The sequence below is a fragment of the Nyctereutes procyonoides genome, unplaced genomic scaffold, assembly GCF_905146905.1.
Source record: "Nyctereutes procyonoides isolate TBG_1078 unplaced genomic scaffold, NYPRO_anot_genome, whole genome shotgun sequence".
Lineage (NCBI taxonomy): Eukaryota > Metazoa > Chordata > Mammalia > Carnivora > Canidae > Nyctereutes > Nyctereutes procyonoides.
The window spans coordinates 15,664,861-15,683,394 of record NW_026575145.1 but is presented as its reverse complement, the minus strand read 5'-3'; the positions used below and the strand labels follow the sequence as shown (position 1 = coordinate 15,683,394).

At 39.2% G+C, this 18,534-nt stretch overlaps 1 protein-coding gene and 1 long non-coding RNA gene across 2 annotated transcripts; one reads left to right on the top strand and one right to left on the bottom strand.

The window, feature by feature from the left end:
• Positions 1 to 597: 597 nt before the first annotated feature.
• DTD2 (D-aminoacyl-tRNA deacylase 2) lies at positions 598 to 11,618 on the bottom strand. Its single transcript, XM_055309267.1, has 3 exons — positions 11,130 to 11,618; positions 6,716 to 6,785; positions 598 to 2,157 (listed from the first exon to the last, which is right to left on the bottom strand). The coding sequence occupies exons 1-3, from the start codon at positions 11,616 to 11,618 to the stop codon at positions 1,832 to 1,834; spliced, it is 885 nt and encodes a 294-aa protein (XP_055165242.1). The 3' UTR covers positions 598 to 1,831.
• Positions 6,809 to 16,869, top strand: LOC129499508 (uncharacterized). Its single transcript, XR_008662395.1, has 5 exons — positions 6,809 to 10,925; positions 13,698 to 13,771; positions 13,955 to 14,118; positions 16,176 to 16,400; positions 16,528 to 16,869. It is a non-coding gene; the product is annotated as an uncharacterized LOC129499508 (long non-coding RNA).
• The last annotated feature ends 1,665 nt before the right edge of the window (positions 16,870 to 18,534 follow it).

The window sequence follows — 18,534 nt, the reverse complement described above, 5'->3', positions numbered from 1 at the left end:
GAACTATAAAACAGCAATCTAGGGCTATGAGTCAGCATTTCACCTACACACAAAATCAAAATGATTTAAAATAGGTAACACATAATCTTTTCAAAAGACATATACACCTCCTTGGAGCTTTGAGAAAATTGGAGTTCGAAAGTTTATGAATAGTTTATTACATTTCAATAAGTGTATCATGAATCAATAAAGCAAAAGTTAAGGACAATGAGCTCATTACCAAGGCAGTTATTGATTCTCAAGTTCCAAAATAGAATAGTACAGGAAGGATATGGAGTAATAGGATTTTTGTGATAACAAAAATTTAAGTATCTTAGGAAGACAGACCTAAAGAAATTATGACACAAAGGAATTTTCAGCAGATGTTTTGGCAATTAGAAATCTTATTCGGTGTTTACTCTTTAAAATAAATAAATTTTCAAATAAAGTCAGAGGAGTTTGCAAAAAGTGAGTATTATTTTATTGATTCACATATTCTTTCAATTTCTTATATATCTTCCTCTCTTGACTGTAAAAAAAATCTACCTTATTAGCTATCTATCATGTATCACCATTTTCATCAGCTCATGCTGTTCTAACAAAATACCATAGACGGAGTGCTTTGAACAACAGAAATTTATTTTCCCACAGTTCTGGAGGCTACAAGTTCAAGATCAAGGTGTCAACATGGTCAATTTTTGATAAGGGTTCTCTTGCTAGCATGTAGGTAGCGCCCTTCTCACTGCATCCTCATGTGGTGGAGTGGAGAGAGCAAACAAGCTCTTTGGTGACTCTTCTTTTGAAGACTCTAATCCCATCATGAGGGACCCACACGTATGATCTCATTAACTCTAATTACCTCCCAAAGCCCCATCTCCAAATACCATCAAGTTGGGGGACTTCAACATATGTACAGGGGCAGGGCACAAACACTAACTCACAGAAAAAAACACTAGCTTGCAATCGGCACGGAAATAACATGGAAAAGAACAAGTCAGCTTGTTTCCAAGTAATTCCTGTAGAAAGCTCCCCCTTTTCTTTTTTATAGTAATCTCATCAAGTAAGAAAGGACTTTCTAAAAAGCTTATGAACATTAATTTCACAAAGCAGTAACGTTTAAAAACCAAAGACAGAAAATGAGACATACATCATTTGGGAAAAAACTGAGAAACAGAGTATTAATTAACCATTTGGCATATTAAAGGAAAACAATTTTTAATTCTCATACCTTGTTCTTGTATCAACTAAAGATTCTTAAAATGATTTAAAGCACTTGGATGTCCTTGGAAAGTAATAAAATGCACAATAACATTTCTACATTACATTTTCACAGATATTATTAAAAGGAATAGTAAATAGCATTTTTTAAAATCACATTGTTTTCATTCAAAATATGGAAAACTGAAATAGTAAAACAAAACTGACAAAACTATAATCAGTTTGTGTGGGATTTTACCTAATTTTAATACAAATAGTTATTTTTATTACATGCTTCATACGTTTGAGGGTCTAAGAATTAATTTCCTTGATTGCCCAAAACTGTTCATGCAAAATACTTAAATACAGCTCTCTTAGAACATTTCCACAATGACTATAAAGTGAATAGAAAGTATTTTTCAAGTTTTCAAGTGGAAGTGTAGGGGAGAGCAGAATGAAAGGTGACGGAGACCCAGAATTTTGTGATTTGGCAAGGCAAGGTCATCAATTAGCAGGTTGCAGACGGACGGATGGGATCCAGGATTTTCTTGTCTAAAAATGCCGTAGATTAGCGTATTCAAGAAGAGGAAGAACATCTAATTTTGTTGTGATCATTTTATACCAGAAAACAACTGAGAAACTAACTTTTAATTTTTCAAAACTCAATTAGGTGTGTGTATGGTCCATTGGTGTCCAGCTTTAACACTTGCCTGTTCCCATAAGTACCATGTTCCACTACAACCCCAGCTTCAACACACTTGCTATTGGCAGCTAATTCTTTTTCACATAGAGTCACAAATTGGGAATAAAGTTCTAAGCCTTCTTCTTTTCCAGAGTTAGAGTGATACTGCATATTTCTTCCTTTTACTCTCCCCCCAAGGGTGGCTTGAGGGATGATAAGAACATTGCCAGGTAGATCCAATATAGACACGTGCTTGCCATTCTCTGCTTCACTTAACTTCACGTTTAACAGTGTATTAACTGGGTGGGGAAGAAAGGGAAACACCTTGAAGTGAGAAACAAACATGAAGAAAACCAATAATCATTCAGTCAGCAAATCTCCTGTTTAAAATCATTTGCTGACTCATGCTTTTTACCTCAAATCTCTATTCAGATTTAAAGAACTGCTCCATTAAGCTAAATGATCTAAGCATGAATTAGGCAAATTTCATGCAAAAAATGGTATGATATTTTAAATCCAAATGGGCAGTCAAGATTTCCTAACAATAAATTCATGCAGAAAGGACTAAAAATTTATACTGAAACCTCAAAATATTGTTGCCCCAGGGGGATACACAAAAAGATTTTGCCTTTTTGTTTCTTTTTATATTCCATAAGAAAATCTCATTGGAAAAAGGCTATGATGAATCCTATTCACACCAAATTCTACTTTACAACAAAGAATATTAAGTAGAAATCTTGTAGTAACTTAACTGCCTAGAATTCTAAGCTGAGACAAGGGTTCTAGGTTTATTCTGATTACAACCAGATAATTTTGCAGTTTCATAACCTCAAAGGCACTATTCAACACAGTCCAATCATTTGACAAATTGTAACCCATGGGAGAAAGGTAATCATCAGAAATTCAGTTATAACCAAAAATGTAAATCAAAAGGTATACTGTCATTATGTTCATATTCACACAAGAAAACATGGTGTTATTTTATGGCATTTACGAAATTATACTCATAGCTAATGAGAACTGTCAAAAGCCATAAATATTGGGGTGCCCGGGTGGCTCAATTGGTTAAATGTCTGCCTTTGGCTCAGGTCACGATCCCAGGGGTCCTGGGGTTGAGCTCTGTGTCAGGTTCCCTGCTCAGCAGTTTCTCCTTCTCCCTCTGCCCCCTCCCTGCTCGTGCTTGCTCTCTCTCTCAAATGAATAAATAAAATCATAAAAAAAGCTATAAATATCTATGTGTAGCTAAAAAATCTCAATTTAGAAAAACTTTATTTTCAAAACAATAAACAAAAGAAATATAAATATATTTAATAATATAAATATAATATAAATAGCCTTAAGGTCTTCTTGACTCTATAAAGGGTATAAATAGCTTTTGCTTATAAAGAATATTCCTTAGGGGCCTCAGGGTGGCTCAGTCGGTTAAGCATCCCAACACCTGATTTTGGCTCAGGTCATGATCTCGAGGATGGTTGAGACTGAGTCCCTTGTTAGACTATATGCTCAGTGTGAAGTAGGCTTGAGAGTCTCTCTTCCCATGCTTGCAGACACATTCTCTCTCTCAAATAAATAAATCTAAAAAAAAAAAAAAAAAAGAAAAAAAAAAAGAATATTCCTTAGAAGACAAATGGTAAAAGAAACTATATAAATCTCACACTCTTCCCCAGTAATCAGGCTTGAAAAGGTATACTTTCCAGTAGGGTGGTCAAAAGTTTCAAGTATCGGAGGATCTGTAGTAAATATCAGTAAGGATTCAGTATAGTTGTTCCACTCTACAAATCAGGGAATTAATCTGGTAGAAATCTGCCACGATGAATATCCAAATGAATTCCTAAGCTGTGCATTAAGCACTATCAATTTTCAACTAATATCTATTTTAAAATACCTCTAAATTTTTTCTATTATGAATAGGGCTTTGCTATATAGCTAGCAGTTGTTATTGATTGCATCTAAGGAAACTGTAACTCTCCACAGCACTTCGTTTCTAGGGAAATCTCTATCCAGCTATCCAGGCCTCAGGCTAGTAACAGACAGTAGACAGTTTTGGAATAACAGGTGAGAAAGGGTAAGTACAATTTATTATACTTCCACACACCTCCCTCTACTGGCTATAACTGAGAATTCAATTAATGTTATTAGTTTATATATATCACTATATAGAAATATAAAATACAAATATAAATGTCAGTAAGTAGAGTTAAAACGACACAATGGATTAATGGCATGTTGGAAACTCAAAGATCTTAAGACAGGTTATCAATCAAGTATCTCTAATGATATTTATGGGAAGTTAAGCTTTGACAGGTCCCTGGATCTCAGTTCAATTATATTGAAGATGAATTGTGAGAGATTTTGCACATCTCTATGTTAGCCATGTTACCCCAGACTCTATGGATGTAACTGGTTATGTTCCCAAGGGGTACCTGATTTGATTAGAAAGATCTGAATCCATGTAGGAAGTATGAAATGGAGTTTAATATAATCCCATCACACTGGCTTACTTTGCCTCCTGGAAAAAGGGAAGTACAAGCTAACACTATCAATAACAGTGGGACTTTTTTGCTTATAACTCACACTAGCAGAATGAGTTAGAGTCACAAGACTGAGAATCATACCAAAGTTTGGTTTTAGACTGTCCACTAAAAGTTATGGTAGACCTCCTAATTCATCAGTCTTACTGCATGTTTTCAAAGTGAATTTAGACAAATAAATCCTGGAAGCACACAGGATTTATTTACTATAACACAAAATGTAGCTTGGATTTGGTTGGTTCATTTCATTTTATTATGATTCAGAGTCACTTAAAGTATGAAACAACTTTAGGAGTCAATCTTAAGTCACAATGACAAAAATTCTCTTCCTGTTTTTGCATATTTCTAGTATACTTTTTACGGTCAATAAAGATTTAATTCAAGGCAAAATATTAACTTAGGAAAATGGACAGAATGTCCAATAACCAAGCAATAGATCCTGGCAAATCATCCTCTGTAACAGGAGCCCTCATTTCATTTTCTCTCTTTTTTTAATGTCTATATCCTGCATGGGGCTCGAACTCACGATCTTGAGATCAAGAGCTGCATGCTCCATTGACTGAGCCAGCCAGGGGCCCCTCATCTTCTCTTTAAACCCTGTAAAGTTCCCCATTATCTGCCAGATTCAAATTTCAAACCATCAGTTATTGGTTTCCCACTCTCTCCTATCGTAGTCCTTTAGTCTAGTTTTCATCCTCCGACAAAGATGTCAAACATGTTTGATGTCTTGGTATAAAATTTCGTCTAGGAGCTTTTAGCCTTTTGTCCCAGCTGTGTCTCATTGGGCTATTTACCCTTGAGTTCCATTACCTGAAGCCCTTTTAGGTTAACTTCTGCATGTTGCAACTACCTATTTGTAAAATTAATATTTCTTATTAACCCAACTAATGGGTATTGTCCTCTACAAATAAATATAGCCTCTCCCCAACCTTAGGGATAGTGTCATGAACTCAGGTTGTTTGGTTTTTTGTTTTTCCTTTTTGTATGAAGTTATTTTATCTTAAAATAGTATTTTTTAAAGATTATTTATTTATTCATTCTTGAGACACAGAGAGGCAGAGACCTAGGCAGAGGGAAAAGCAAGCTCCCCATGGGGAGCCCGATGTGGGACTTGATCCCAAGATCCTGGGATCGCAACTGAGCCAAAGGCAGATGCTCAAGCACTGAGCCACCCAGGTGTCCCTATCTTAAGACAGTATTTGATGTGGTGCATCTGAATCTATGTAATTATCACAAAGAATGTGCAGTGCTATGGACTATCCAGGAATTTGGAAAACTGCAGGCAAGTAAATTATAGTTCAGAGATAACTGAACATTCCTTGCTTTTCTGTCCATGGAGGAGGTGTGCTTCTGATAACAATGAGCTTTCTTCAAGATGAGAACCTTATGTTTATATACATTTCTTATTTTAAAAAGTGGATAAATAGTTAATTAAAAATTTTCCATAACGATGGTGAAAGACTTAGCTGTCCAGATTGTGGGACCCACATCTTCTACATATAGTGTCACCTACATGCCCCTGTCAGGAACTGTGGGAGATAAGGAAACTATATTATGAAGCATCTACCTCTTCCTATGTGGCCACTCTGCTTCTAACAAGTTTCTGTATCCTTCGCTGAATCTCAAGTGTGTTTTTTCTATGTGTGTATGTGTGTGTGTACACTCTTCTAAAGCAATCTATAAGCCATTTGAAATGGTGCAGATGTTTTGAAAGACTTCCACCATACCTGCTTACTTTAAACTTTGGAAAAGGCAAAAATAGTTAAAGCCAGCAACTGTAGAGTTCACTCATTTTAAAACTTACCAGTACAACTTAAGATTGTGCTTTTTACTCCTTCTGGTTCATATATGTTTTCCTTTCCTTTCCTTCCTTCATTCCTATTTTATTTTTATTTATTCATGAGAGACAGAGAGACAAAGAGATAGATAGAGAGATAGAGAGAGAGAGAGAGGCAGAGACACAGGCAGAGGGAGAAGCAGGCTCCATGTAGGGAGCCCAATGTGGGACTTGATCCTGGGTCTCCAAGATCACACCCTAGGCCGAAGGCAGCGCTAAACTGCTGAACCACTGGGCTGCCCTCTTTTATTTATTTTTTAAAAAAAGATTTTTAAACTTATTTGACAGAGATAATGAGCAAGAGAGCACAAGCACGGGAAGCAGCAGAGGGAGAGAGAAAAGCAGGTTCCTCACTGAGCAGGGGACCCAATGTGGGGCTTGATCTCAGGACCCTGGGATCATGACCTGAGCAGAAGGCAGAGGCTTAACCGACTAAGCCACCTAGGTGCCCTCACTTCTACTTTTAACAAACAAACATCAAATACATACCCATTTTGGGAAGAAGTTCTTTATTAGCTCCCTTGAAAAAACACACATAGATTACTAATCCTCTCTGAACCTATGAGAAATCACGAGAAAACTCAGATTAGAAAAAAAACTTCTACATAGAGATATAGAGGTAAATGAATAAAATTTCAAAACTGTTATATAGAGATTAAATCCAAGGAAACACATTTTTATGACAGATTTTTAAAATATGTGAGAAAACAAAATCTTTTCCAACATTTGGTCACCTTAATTATCATTTCTTGCAAAAATTAAGTTCAAGATATAACCAAGAGGGGTGAAAACCACAAGTCGTACCCTCAAACATTTACTTCTAATCAATTTACAATCTAACCACTTCCAGTCATTATGACTATGAACTGGCCTCCTCTCCCTTAAGTAAGGCCAACACTTAGAAATGTTTAGTTTTCAGAGCCCCATTTATTCAACACCAAATGAATTTACATTATATTAGATATGGCCAATGTATAAGCAATTGCATGACTGATGTCTTTTGACATCATTACTCTTTATTCCTCCTAATCCATTTATTTGCAGCTAATAAAACTAAGGGTCTGACTCTACTTCTTTAATTTTTTTTTAATTTATTTATGATAGGCACACAGTGAGAGAGAGAGAGAGAGGCAGAGACACAGGCAGAGGGAGAAGCAGGCTCCATGCACCGGGAGCCCGACGTGGGATTCGATCCCGGGTCTCCAGGATCGTGCCCTGGGCCAAAGGCAGGCGCTAAACCACTGCGCCACCCAGGGATCCCCTCTGACTCTACTTCTATAAATTCCAAGAAACCGTGCAATTATTTTCATTATTGTCAGTGCTTTATATTTTTATTTTTTAAAGATTTTATTTATGTATTCATGAGAGACACAGAGAGAGAGGCAAAGACATAGGCAGAGAGAGGAGTAGGCTCCTTGCAGGGAGCCCAATGTGGGACTCGATTCCAGGACTCCAGGATCATGCCCTGGGCTGAAGGCAGGTGCTCAATCGCTGAGCCACCCAGGCGTCCCTGTCAGTGCTTTAAATCAACATAGTGATTTAGCCTGGAAACTGAATTTATGACACTAAGTTCTACATCATGAGGTTGTCTGTTATTAGAAGTGTTTTTTTTTTCTTTTTTAGAGAAAGGGGGGGAGGGGCAGAGGAAGAGAGAGAAACCCAAACAGTCTCCATACCCATTGCACAGACTGCCTAAGAGGGGCTCTGATCTCACAACCCTGAGGCTATAACCTGAGCTGAAATCAAGAGCTGGATGCCCAACTGGCTGAGCTACCCATGTGCCTCAGGAATGTAAGCTTTTAAATACAATGATGTGGGTATTTATTAGTTCTTGTAGGATATATAAGGAAAAACAGAAATGATAAATGACTCTGCTTTTGCTGGTAAGTGAATCATTAAATTTTTTTTTATTTTGTAGATTAACCTTCTTGAGTCCAAGAGCTATTATAAAGATTAAACGAATTAATATTTGTAAAGTGATTAAAACAGTGCTTACTTCATAGTAAGAGCTATGTAAGTGTTTAAGTGAGTATGTAAAAATAAATTTAAGGGCTGAAGCCCATTTTACAGTTTAATTTCCAAAGCACTTTACAGACGTAAGGACTCTATCTGTTATTTGCATTTAAGTTCAACTGTATCTTACAGGCTCTATGTGTTAGCTAACAGTCTTCTATATAGACATAAATGCAGTTTTGCACTCACACTCGATTTACCAGTAAACAAGTAATTTTTAAGAAGTGCAAATGTGCTTCTGGAATAACCAAAGGTCTCCCAAGCACACCCATAGTAAGGAGCTAATAGGATGAATGTTACAGGTATCTGCACCACTGTCACAGGCCATGCCACTGGGATTTAGTACCAGCCAAAATCTCAAGCATATTCAGTGAAAATATCAGGCATATTCATATTTGGACACAATGTCAGAATTCAGCATCCAGTCATATGCAGAAAAAGACACCTGTTCTTTCCACCCATCACATTACTTCCTCAGTAAGGTCTTTTCTTTTAGTTTATTCCAGAAATAGATCTTAAGCTGTGATTTACAAATTTCCCTCTTCAAGTCAGAACCACCTTCCTTGTAGCTTCTTTTAGTAGAAAACATTTTAAATATATAGGAAATTACATATAATCCTCACTACAGGTTTTTTAATTTTTAAGATTTATTTATTTATTTTAGAGAGTAGAGACAGAGAGAAAGCACAGGCATGAGAAGGAGGAGGGGCATAGGGAGAGACTCTAGCAGATTCCCGGTGGGGCACAGAGCCTGATGCAGGGCTGGATCCCACCATTCATCAGATCACGACCTGAGCGGAGACCAAGAGTAAGTTATTAACCAACTGAGCCACCCGGGCGCTCCTCTCACTATAATTTAAGAAAGTTCACTTCTTGGGAAGAAAAACATTAGCCTTTGACAGCAAAGGTCTAAATGAATAAAACTGAGAACACAAAGTAACCTTCAAATCTTCTGACAATTAAAACAATATATATATGTGTATATATATATTTTAAATTATAACTTCTAATAGAATAGGAAAGAGGATACTTGAGAAAGAGGAAAAAATTTACTTTGTCACTACCTAATTACCTGTCAGCTCTTTATACTAATTTAGTTATGTGTGGGAGTGGAAGGGAAAGCTTTAGAATAGCTTTTAAAGTTTATCAACACAAACTTATAGTTTGGAAAACTGCGTAAAATATCTGATTTTGCATAAGGAGATGCGGCATGAAGAACATAAAAAGATAAAAACGATGGAAGAAATCTAAATGATTAAGTCTGGAATTTATAGTCTCACCAGTTAACTATAAAAATAGACAATTCTTTGGATAGGATGACAAACATGAACAAAATTCCACAATACGGAAGAGAAATCAAGAGCTCAAAAGCGGGGGCGGGGGGGTGCATAACAAAAACAAGAAACATGAATTTTTGAGAAGAAATGGGTAGGGGGAAATACAAGAATATTTCCACTTAATATATTAAGTGGAAAAACTCATTGGCTCTCTTCCCTGCATACCATTTAGAGAAGAAAAATATTTCAGCTCAGAAATGTTTATAAATACTTCTAAATTAGCAGAGGGTAACAGATTCTGATTTAAGAATAACCACCCACATATCATAGTTTATAGGTAACATTTATTTAAACGATTTTATTTATTTATTCATGAGGAGGGGGCGCAGAGACATAGGCAGAGGGAGAAGCAGGCTCCCCGCAGTCCCCCTCTGATGCGGGATTCGATCCCGGATCCTACGTTCACGACCTGAGCCGAAGACAGAAGCCAAACCGCTGAGCCACCCAGGCGCCCCTATAGGTAATATTTAACATAATGACTATGATTGTGTTAAAGAAAGCTAGATCTGGGACCGAATACAGCTGACGAGTGAAAAAGATGCTCCTAAATTTTCAAGTACCTCCAAAAGCCTTAACTATCAACTAATCTTTTTCTTCCTCTTAACTTACTCCAAAAATAGGTCAGGAGCGATGAACATTACTTGCTTTTGCATAAACGTGGGGCAGGCTATATGTATGTATGTATTTATTTATGATAGAGAGAGAGAGAGAGAGAGAGAGAGAGAGAGAGAGAGAGAGAGAGAGACACAGGCAGAGGGAGAAGCAGGCTCCATGCACCGGGAGCCCGACGTGGGATTCGATCCCGGGTCTCCAGGATCGCGCCCTGGGCCAAAGGCAGGCGCCAAACCGCTGCACCACCCAGGGATCCCGCAGGCTGTTCTTTAAAAGGCAAATATTAAAGTAGAAGGAAATCCTATTAGTGTCAATGTTTCAAGTTCTCTGGAGCAAACGCTGTTCAACACCACATTATACTAATAGTAGTAGTCTTTGTTTCTAGCAAGAGATATAATTTTTAGGTTTCTTGAAAAAAAGAAGGCTAAAAGTTCCATGGGAAATCTCATTTTCTGTGGGCAACATAAGAGGGAATCCGGTGGGTCCTGGAGCACAAGTCAAAACAGGTCTTGAACGTTTGCCCACGACTCTAACCTACAAGCTCAAACCAGACCAGCACTAACCAGCAGCAGCCCCCGCAGAGCGGAGGGCGTGGCAGGGCCCTCACTCTTTTGAAGCAAAAGAGCTGAGACAGGCCTCGAGTCCACGGAGCTCCGGTAGGCAGAAGGTGAGAGAAAGTTCCAGTTCCCGCGGTCCTAACCAGAGGACACGCTCCTCCGCTGGCCCAACGGAGGGAGGTAAGAGGGAGAAGGTGCCAGAGAAGGCAATGCCGTGGCGGGGCAGGCCAAGCCCGGGAGGCCAAGTCCGCACCGCCGACAGCTCGGGCCGGGCGCCACGCACCGCGCCGCGGGGAGACGCGAGGGGCGGGAGGCCGGTCACCAAGACGACGCGGGAAGGGCCGCCCCTTCGCGCGGTGCCGGGAGTGGCGGGGCTGACGTTACCTCCACCCACTGGCTCTCGGCGTCGCCCTCGGCTGGGCGTACTTGCAGCCTGGCGTGCAGGCACTGCTGCAGAAGCGCCCGCGCCTGGGGTATCCGGCAGCTGTCGGCCATGACTCGAACCCGCGTGGCAACCCGACGCGTTCGAGGATCGCGCTGCGCAGGCTCCGCCTCCAGCGCGCAGGGAGGACGTGACGGGTCGTGGCGGCGGGAAGTTCGTAAGGGCCCGTGACGGCACCCGTAGAGGGGCGGGGCCTCTGCCTGGTTCCAGCGTGACCCGGATGTATGGTCTTCAAAGACAAGGTACTCGTTCCCAGGCCGAAGCTGGCCAACTTCGTAGAAAGCGCTCGGTGTGTCCTTTAAACGAGTGGAAAAACTCATTGGCTCTCTTCCCTGCGCACCGTTTAGAGAAGAAAAATATTTCAGCTCAGAAAGCCTAAGTTTCCAGACGTTAAGAAATTTTAAATCTGCTTGGGTCCTTATTATGCCCATTTTGAAGGTCGGTAAATAGAATCAATTGAATCGCAAAACAAGCAGGAAGTGCAATTAAAAGCTATACATCTTTCAAAATTTTGCTTACTCCAGTCAGTAAAACAACGATGCCTCCTCTATCAGGAATGCTGTGAATCACTCTGATGCTGTAGTTCCGGAAAGACGTTGGTATGCTGTGTGGACACACGTGTGGAATTCAGTCTTTAGAAAATATCCTCATTAAAAGGATCCGCACTCAGCCAGGGAAGTGTGTCATTGTTAAAAAAATTTTTTTTGACCTGCTGCTAATACAAAAATAAAACGACATACTCTGATGCACGTAATGATCTAAATTTTGTGGAGTAAGTACATACATATTCTTCTTTCCCACACAACCCATTTCTTGAGCATGCATCAGATTAGCATTATTCTTCTATGGGCGTGGAGGGTTTAGATGAGGAATAATGGTGTTACCGTGATTGCATTACTCAGGTCATTGATTGGGGCTCAGTTGGCACAATATGCCCAAACATTCAGGTCTGTTGTTTTGAAAGATGACATCATTGACAGTGTCGCTATCCATATAAAGTAGTGTGACTGAAGGAAATAATCCATGCATAATCAGCGGTCCTTTCTGCACAACATTGAAGCTGCCTGTTTGCTGGTTATCTGAGGCTGCCTTACATTTTTTTTTTTTTTTTTTTTGTAAAAACCAAAAGCAAAATCTCATGTTATCTCTGATGGCTGCAAAGCACAGACAAGTTGTATCGTTCATGCCTTTATGTCATTATAACTGTTGAATCTGTTTTCTCTTCACTCCAAGACTCAAGCTTTACAGGGCTGTAAGGAACTTTGACATAAAGGCCTTTAGCCTTGACCCAGGGTAAGAGAGGACTATGATGTCCATTTGTATATGAGTACAGGAGACAGCAAGTTCTCTTGAAAATGGGATATATGTAGTTCCCAGAGATCTTTCCACAGTGAAGGGAGTTTAGCAAATTGGGAAATAATTCTTGTGAATAGGGGGAGTCTGGTTGGTAATGGTTAATCTCTCAAAAAGCACCAGTTGCTTTAAACTCTTCTGTTAGGTGAAAATGTTTTTGGACACTACTACCGTATGTTGTGATTCACTTATTCTTTCCTTCCACCTGTAGAGGGCAGTAGAGAGTAGGCACTAAAGTAGTCCTTTCTGTTTGTGTTTTTTTTTTGACCGTCAATTCTGCTTTCACAAAGAATTTAGGAAGGCAAGACAGACATACATGCAATAAAATGGTAAAATGTGAATAAACATAAAGCACTAGAAGTAAAGAAAATAGAATTTTATCAGTAAGCCCCAGTGGGGGAAATTGGAAACAAACCACAATTCTTGCCTTTGAGTACTATTTAATCTTACAGAGGCTGGAAGAAATCTAGCCCCCCCACCCCCACTTGAAAGCTCAGAGATTTATATTTTTCAGTGGTTAGTGAGGGGATCAGGTTCTGAGAAATTAGTTCACACTAACTAAAATGGACACGAATTGGGGTAGAACCAGAATACTAATTTATTCATTTGTAATTAGAAATACTGCTGTGACATAGAGTGGAAATTCTCACATAGGGCATGATTGACACCTTTCCCCTTGCATTCAAGCATGTATACTAGGTCATGTTCAAGTCTCTTTACTAATTTACTATGAGAGAGAATCACTCTTCGCACAGGAAACTGAGGTTGGAAAGACCCATGTGGTTTCTGGCTTTAAGACACTTGCCACATGTATTAAATCAGTGAGGAAAGAGGAAACAAACATATTTAAATGAGAACCTGAAACAAAAACTCCAATGGCAAATGCTCCATACTGCAACAATATATTTTGTCATAGCCTCTTCCTACACATGTAGAAACGGAGGCCAGGAATGTTAATCCAGCCCAAACTCTTCTATATGGAAATACAAGGCCTGGGAAAATGACAGTTCCCCACCTAAGAGCTGAGTCTGTCTTTAACATGAATAGTTTATATAACCAGGTAGGGGATGGCATTTGGAACTTGATTATTCTTTTTTTCAGTTTGCCTTTTTAAATTCTTATTTTCTTACTGCACTGTTTATTGGTATGTTGCCTAGGTAACTTGATATTGCAAGTGCTTTTAACCTGAAGGCAGTGATGTACATCTGGCGGTCTGTAGTGTTTCCCCCTGGTAGGTTGATAAATTATCTTCATCTTTGGGTTATTTTTGAGTTCTTAGTGTTGTGGTAACTTAGCAAAGCCTTGCACAACCTTTTGAATATTTGTATACTTGTGTTACCCATTTTGTCAAGTCAGGCTAAGCTGCTGTTGTAAGGGCTTTTTTTTTTTTTTAAGATTTATTCATTTATTTTAGAGAGGAGGGAGGTGGAGAAGGAGAGGCAGAGAGAAACTCAAGCAAACTCCATATTGAGCGGGGAGCCCAATGCAGGACTCAGTCTCAGGACCCTGAGATCATGACCTGAGCCAAAACCAAGAGTTGGATGCTTCACTAACTGACTGTGTGACCCAGGTACCCCTGTAAGGGCTTTTTATAATTTAGACACCTGTATCCTTTGTAGGAAAAAAATTGTGAAACATTTTGAATGGACAGAAGAGATTTCTAGATAACCTTTTAAGGGAATGCTGGAGCGTCTGGGGATTCCTTTGATCCTATAGGGCTATATAGGATTTGTATATGACTAGGCTGTCTTACAACTCTTTAGAGATAGAAGTTAACTTGTTGAACACAAATAGTAAGCAAATCAGTCTTATCCATAAAAATATAAAATTTGATTATTACTCTGTAGATGCTGATTTTGCCCATTTTGCATCCCTTTATAAATACATTTCAACATTCCCTTCCTGACTACATATGTATAGCACCTTGAGTTTTCTCTCTTTTGAAAATAAAGTTTAATTTTATAGTAGATTTAGATTTGTAACAAAGATACAAAAATAGTACAGAGTTATATATACCTCACCCAATTCCATCTTTTATTCACATCTCAAATTACTATGTTTGTCACAACTAAGGAACCAGCACTGGTACATTAATTAAACTCCATCCTTTATTAACATTTTGTTTATTTTCCACTAAATCCTTCTTCTGGATTCTATCCAGAATATCACATTGCATTTAGTTATCTTGTTTCCTCAGGCTGTGGCTGTTTCTCAGATTCTTCTTGTTTTTGATGACCTTGGCAGTTTTAGGGAATATTGGTCAGCTATGTTGTAAGATGTCCTTCTATTGGAATTTGATATTTTTCTCATGATTAGACCAGATTATAGTTTTTTTTTAATTATTTTTATTTATTTATGACAATCACACAGATAGAGAGAGAGAGAGGCAGAGACACAGGCAGAGGGAGAAGCAGGCTCCATGCACCGGGAGCCTGACGTGGGATTCGATCCCGGGTCTCCAGGATCGCGCCCTGGGCCAAAGGCAGGCGCTTAACCGCTGCGCCACCCAGGGATCCCAGATTATAGGTTTTTGAAGGAGGATCACAGAGTGAAGTGCTGTTCTTATTACATCATATCAAAGGTACATGGTGACATGTCTTTTTTTTTTTAAAGATTTTATTTATTTATTCACGAGAGACAGAGAGAGAGAGAGAGAGAGGCAGAAACATAGGCAGAGAGAGAAGCAGGCTCTATGCAGGAAGCCTGATGTGGGACTCAATCCTGGCACTCCAGGATCACTCCTTGAGCCAAAGGCAGATGCTCAACTGCTAAGCCACCCAGGCATCCCGACAACATGTCTTTTTTTACTGATGATAATCACCTTGATCACCTGGCTAAGGTGGTGTTTGCTAGGTTTCTCCAGAATAAAGTTACACCTTCCTCCTCTTTCCACAAAATACTCTTTGGAAGTACATACTTTAACAGAGCCCATACTCAAGGGGTGTTACTATCCACCTTTCTGAGTGAGGAATATCAATATAAATTATTTGGAATTCTTCATACAGGAGGTTTGAGCTCTCTTTTGAACTGGTTGTAATATATGACTGACTTCTTCCTTACTGAGTTAAATATTAATGAAATAAAAATCTTTGACACATGTTGATTTTATATTTGTATGAGATTTGCAACTTTATTCTTTTAAAACTCATCCTTTTGTATTCCCCTACCAAGATATGTTGTGGGAATTATCTTTTATATAGTTCTTTGACATCTGTGAGCCAATGCCTTACACCAATATATTATTTTTAAAAGAATATACTGAATATTATGTATCATCAAAGAATATAAATTATTTTATCACACTAACTGTATCAGTCAAGGTCCCATCAGGAATCAAATATGTTCTAAATAGGATAACCTGGGAAAGTGTTATTTACAAAGGGACTGTTTACAAAGGTGTGGGTATAGGGGATCTATAGGGGTGGTATAGTAACCCAGGGCATAGTAGCAGCTGATATGTTTGTTGCTTGCCCCTTGGCCTGAAGGGAGAAGGGAAAGGAGTCTGGAATTGAGAGGTAGAAACTTAAGAGGAGTTCTGCTAAGAAGCTCAGCCAACTCCAGTAGACCCTTTTGTGAGGGAGTTAGGGGAATAAATACCTGACCCTGTTATCCATCTTTCTTGCATTTCCGCCCAGAACTCCCTACTGGAAAAACTCTACCAGAAATAGGGAAGCAGAGGACCTGTTGCTGACCCAGGCTCCAGGCAGAAGGCAGGGTGGAGAATACTTGAATGTGGATCTGGAAGGCAAGCAAAAGACACTAAGCACACTGTCTGAAGAGGTTTTTAAAAGCTACAATGGGGACTCTTTGGTCATCTTTTTGTTGGAAGAGGACAGCTGGGGAGACAGAGATAGCTACAGGTAACGTTTCTGATGAAACTCCCTAATTTCTCTATGAGTTTAGAGAGGTGAAGTTAGACTTTGTGAGTTATCAGTGTAAGATGAGCCAAGGTCCTTGCATACCTTCCTCCTCCCTTTTTTTTTCTAGTTATTGGAACTATGACTAAGACATCAGAGAAGAAAGGTTGCTGGGATCCTTGCCTTTGTGAAAATGCGCTTTACACAGCCCAACTTTCTGCCTGGAGGAGATGGAGCTGCTGCTTCCAAGGAGTCTTGCAGAATTGGATAAGAGGCATATTACAGGGGGCCATTAAAGACTTAAATCCTGAAGAGCTCTCATGGAATCCTTTGTACCATAAGGGAAGAGACTCAGATCAGGTTTGATTTGATATAGAAAAAATAATGAACCGTTTTTACTGTTTCTGAGTGTTGTAACTAAGTAAAGTTCATATGGACTCCAGCAGGAAGTGAATAAATAATAGAGATTTCAGTAATGAATTGTTCATATACACCTAAATCTTCTATTGCACTTGCTTGAGATGGAGAAGAGAAAAGGCATTTCCCTTTTCCCTGGTTGTCTGTTCCTTTTGACAAGGGAAGTGAAAGAAATACTATAGATTCTTGGTTTGCTTAAGGAAGAACATTCTAAACCTCACAAATGGTATTAAAGTGCATGCTTGTATTTATCCAATTGTTTATTATAAATGTTTATCTAGGGCAACCCTGGTGGCTTAGCGGTTTAGCGCCGCTTGCAGCCTGGGGTGTGATCCTGGAGACCCGGGATCGAGTTCCACATCGGGCTCCCTGCATGGAGCCTGCTGCTCCGTCTGTCTGTGTCTCTGCCCCTCTCTCTCTGTGTCTATGAATAAATAAATAAAATCTTTTAAAAAAATAAATGTTTATCTATTGTGTTAGATACCAAATTAAGTGCTAGAAATACATGAGAAATAAGATGCAGGTTTTACTCTCAGGGGTCTCAGGTTTTAGTGAAGAGACAAGGAAAACAATGGGGGAGCATTAGAAAAACTGTTTCTCTTTCCACCAGTGTATTCTTTCCCTCCTCATAGGGGAAGGACAGGACTTGGAAAGGAAATCACCTCCTGGAAGCCCTGAGTTCAACTAAACTGAGATGGCTGGCCTTAACTGGAGGGAAGATAAGGTCTTCAACCGAAACAATCTGACATAAACTAGATTTTCTGGGTCTCTTACAACTAGTCAACTTTCTCTTCTCCTTTTATAGCACTTCCCTATATAGGAATCAAGCAACCTGCAGGGTTCCAAAGTACACTCCAGGCTTGACCTCCAAGTCAAAAGGTTTTCCTTCCTTTAGGCCACAACCCAAAGTCTAATATTTTAAGTTACTGTGTTTGGGTGCACTTTGCTGGGCATGAAGCTGATTAAAGTAACTCCCATTAACTTGTGAATGAAATGTAACATTCTTAAAAGGTATATTTGCATTTTAATGACAGTCCCTTAACGCAAATTAATCTCTAATTAATAGAATGTGTGAGAGTTACTTTTTGTGGGAAGAAGGAAGTGGAATTACTCCTTAATTCTCCAGGTATGAAAGAGTTGCTACTCTCAGAGCCTCTGGATTCTCACCGCCCAGACACTACTCAGCACGATTCAATTTTGTTTCTCTTCCTGAAGCTAACCATTTTGAAAAGCTTTTTAGGTTAAGTACAATGGACATCATCATCTTTTGAATAGCTTTTATCTTTGGGGAAATTCCCATATTATGAGCATCTTTTTCCCTCTCAGTGGAAATCAGAACTCAGCTCCCCAGTCTGCTTTGGGGCTAGGATGCAGGCCTGCCAATTAGATACCTTCATGCAAGATTAAATTTGGAGGTGAACAATGTGAATAAATGGCTCTGCATGGGGCTTCTGTGTTCATCATGGCGGTGTTGGCAGAGCTCTCAGGCACAGGACAGTTCAAGACTTGATGCAGAAATGGCATTGGTGTTAGCAGCAGTAAAACCAAGTTGCTGGTATTTGAGGCTCAGTAGAAGCAGTAGCAGAAGCTGGTGCTATTAACTGAAATAGAGAACACCAATGACAAGGTTCCTGATCTGGGTGGTTCTGTGGCAAAGTTTTGGGTACTGTTACTCGAAACTTAGTCTTGAATATTTCTCCAGCCACCCCGATAATTCTGT

Bases quoted from the DNA above. Each gene is read 5' to 3' on its own strand.
- DTD2 (XM_055309267.1), bottom strand. From the start codon at position 11,618: ATGGGCATAATAAGGACCCAAGCAGATTTAAAATTTCTTAACGTCTGG. The intron at 6,786-11,129 runs GTAACGTCAGCC...GATTTCTCATAG, and splicing joins CCGAGAGCCAGTGGGTGGAG to GTTCAGAGAGGATTAGTAAT. The intron at 2,158-6,715 runs GTATGTATTTGA...TTCCCCACCCAG, and splicing joins AGAACTTCTTCCCAAAATGG to TTAATACACTGTTAAACGTG.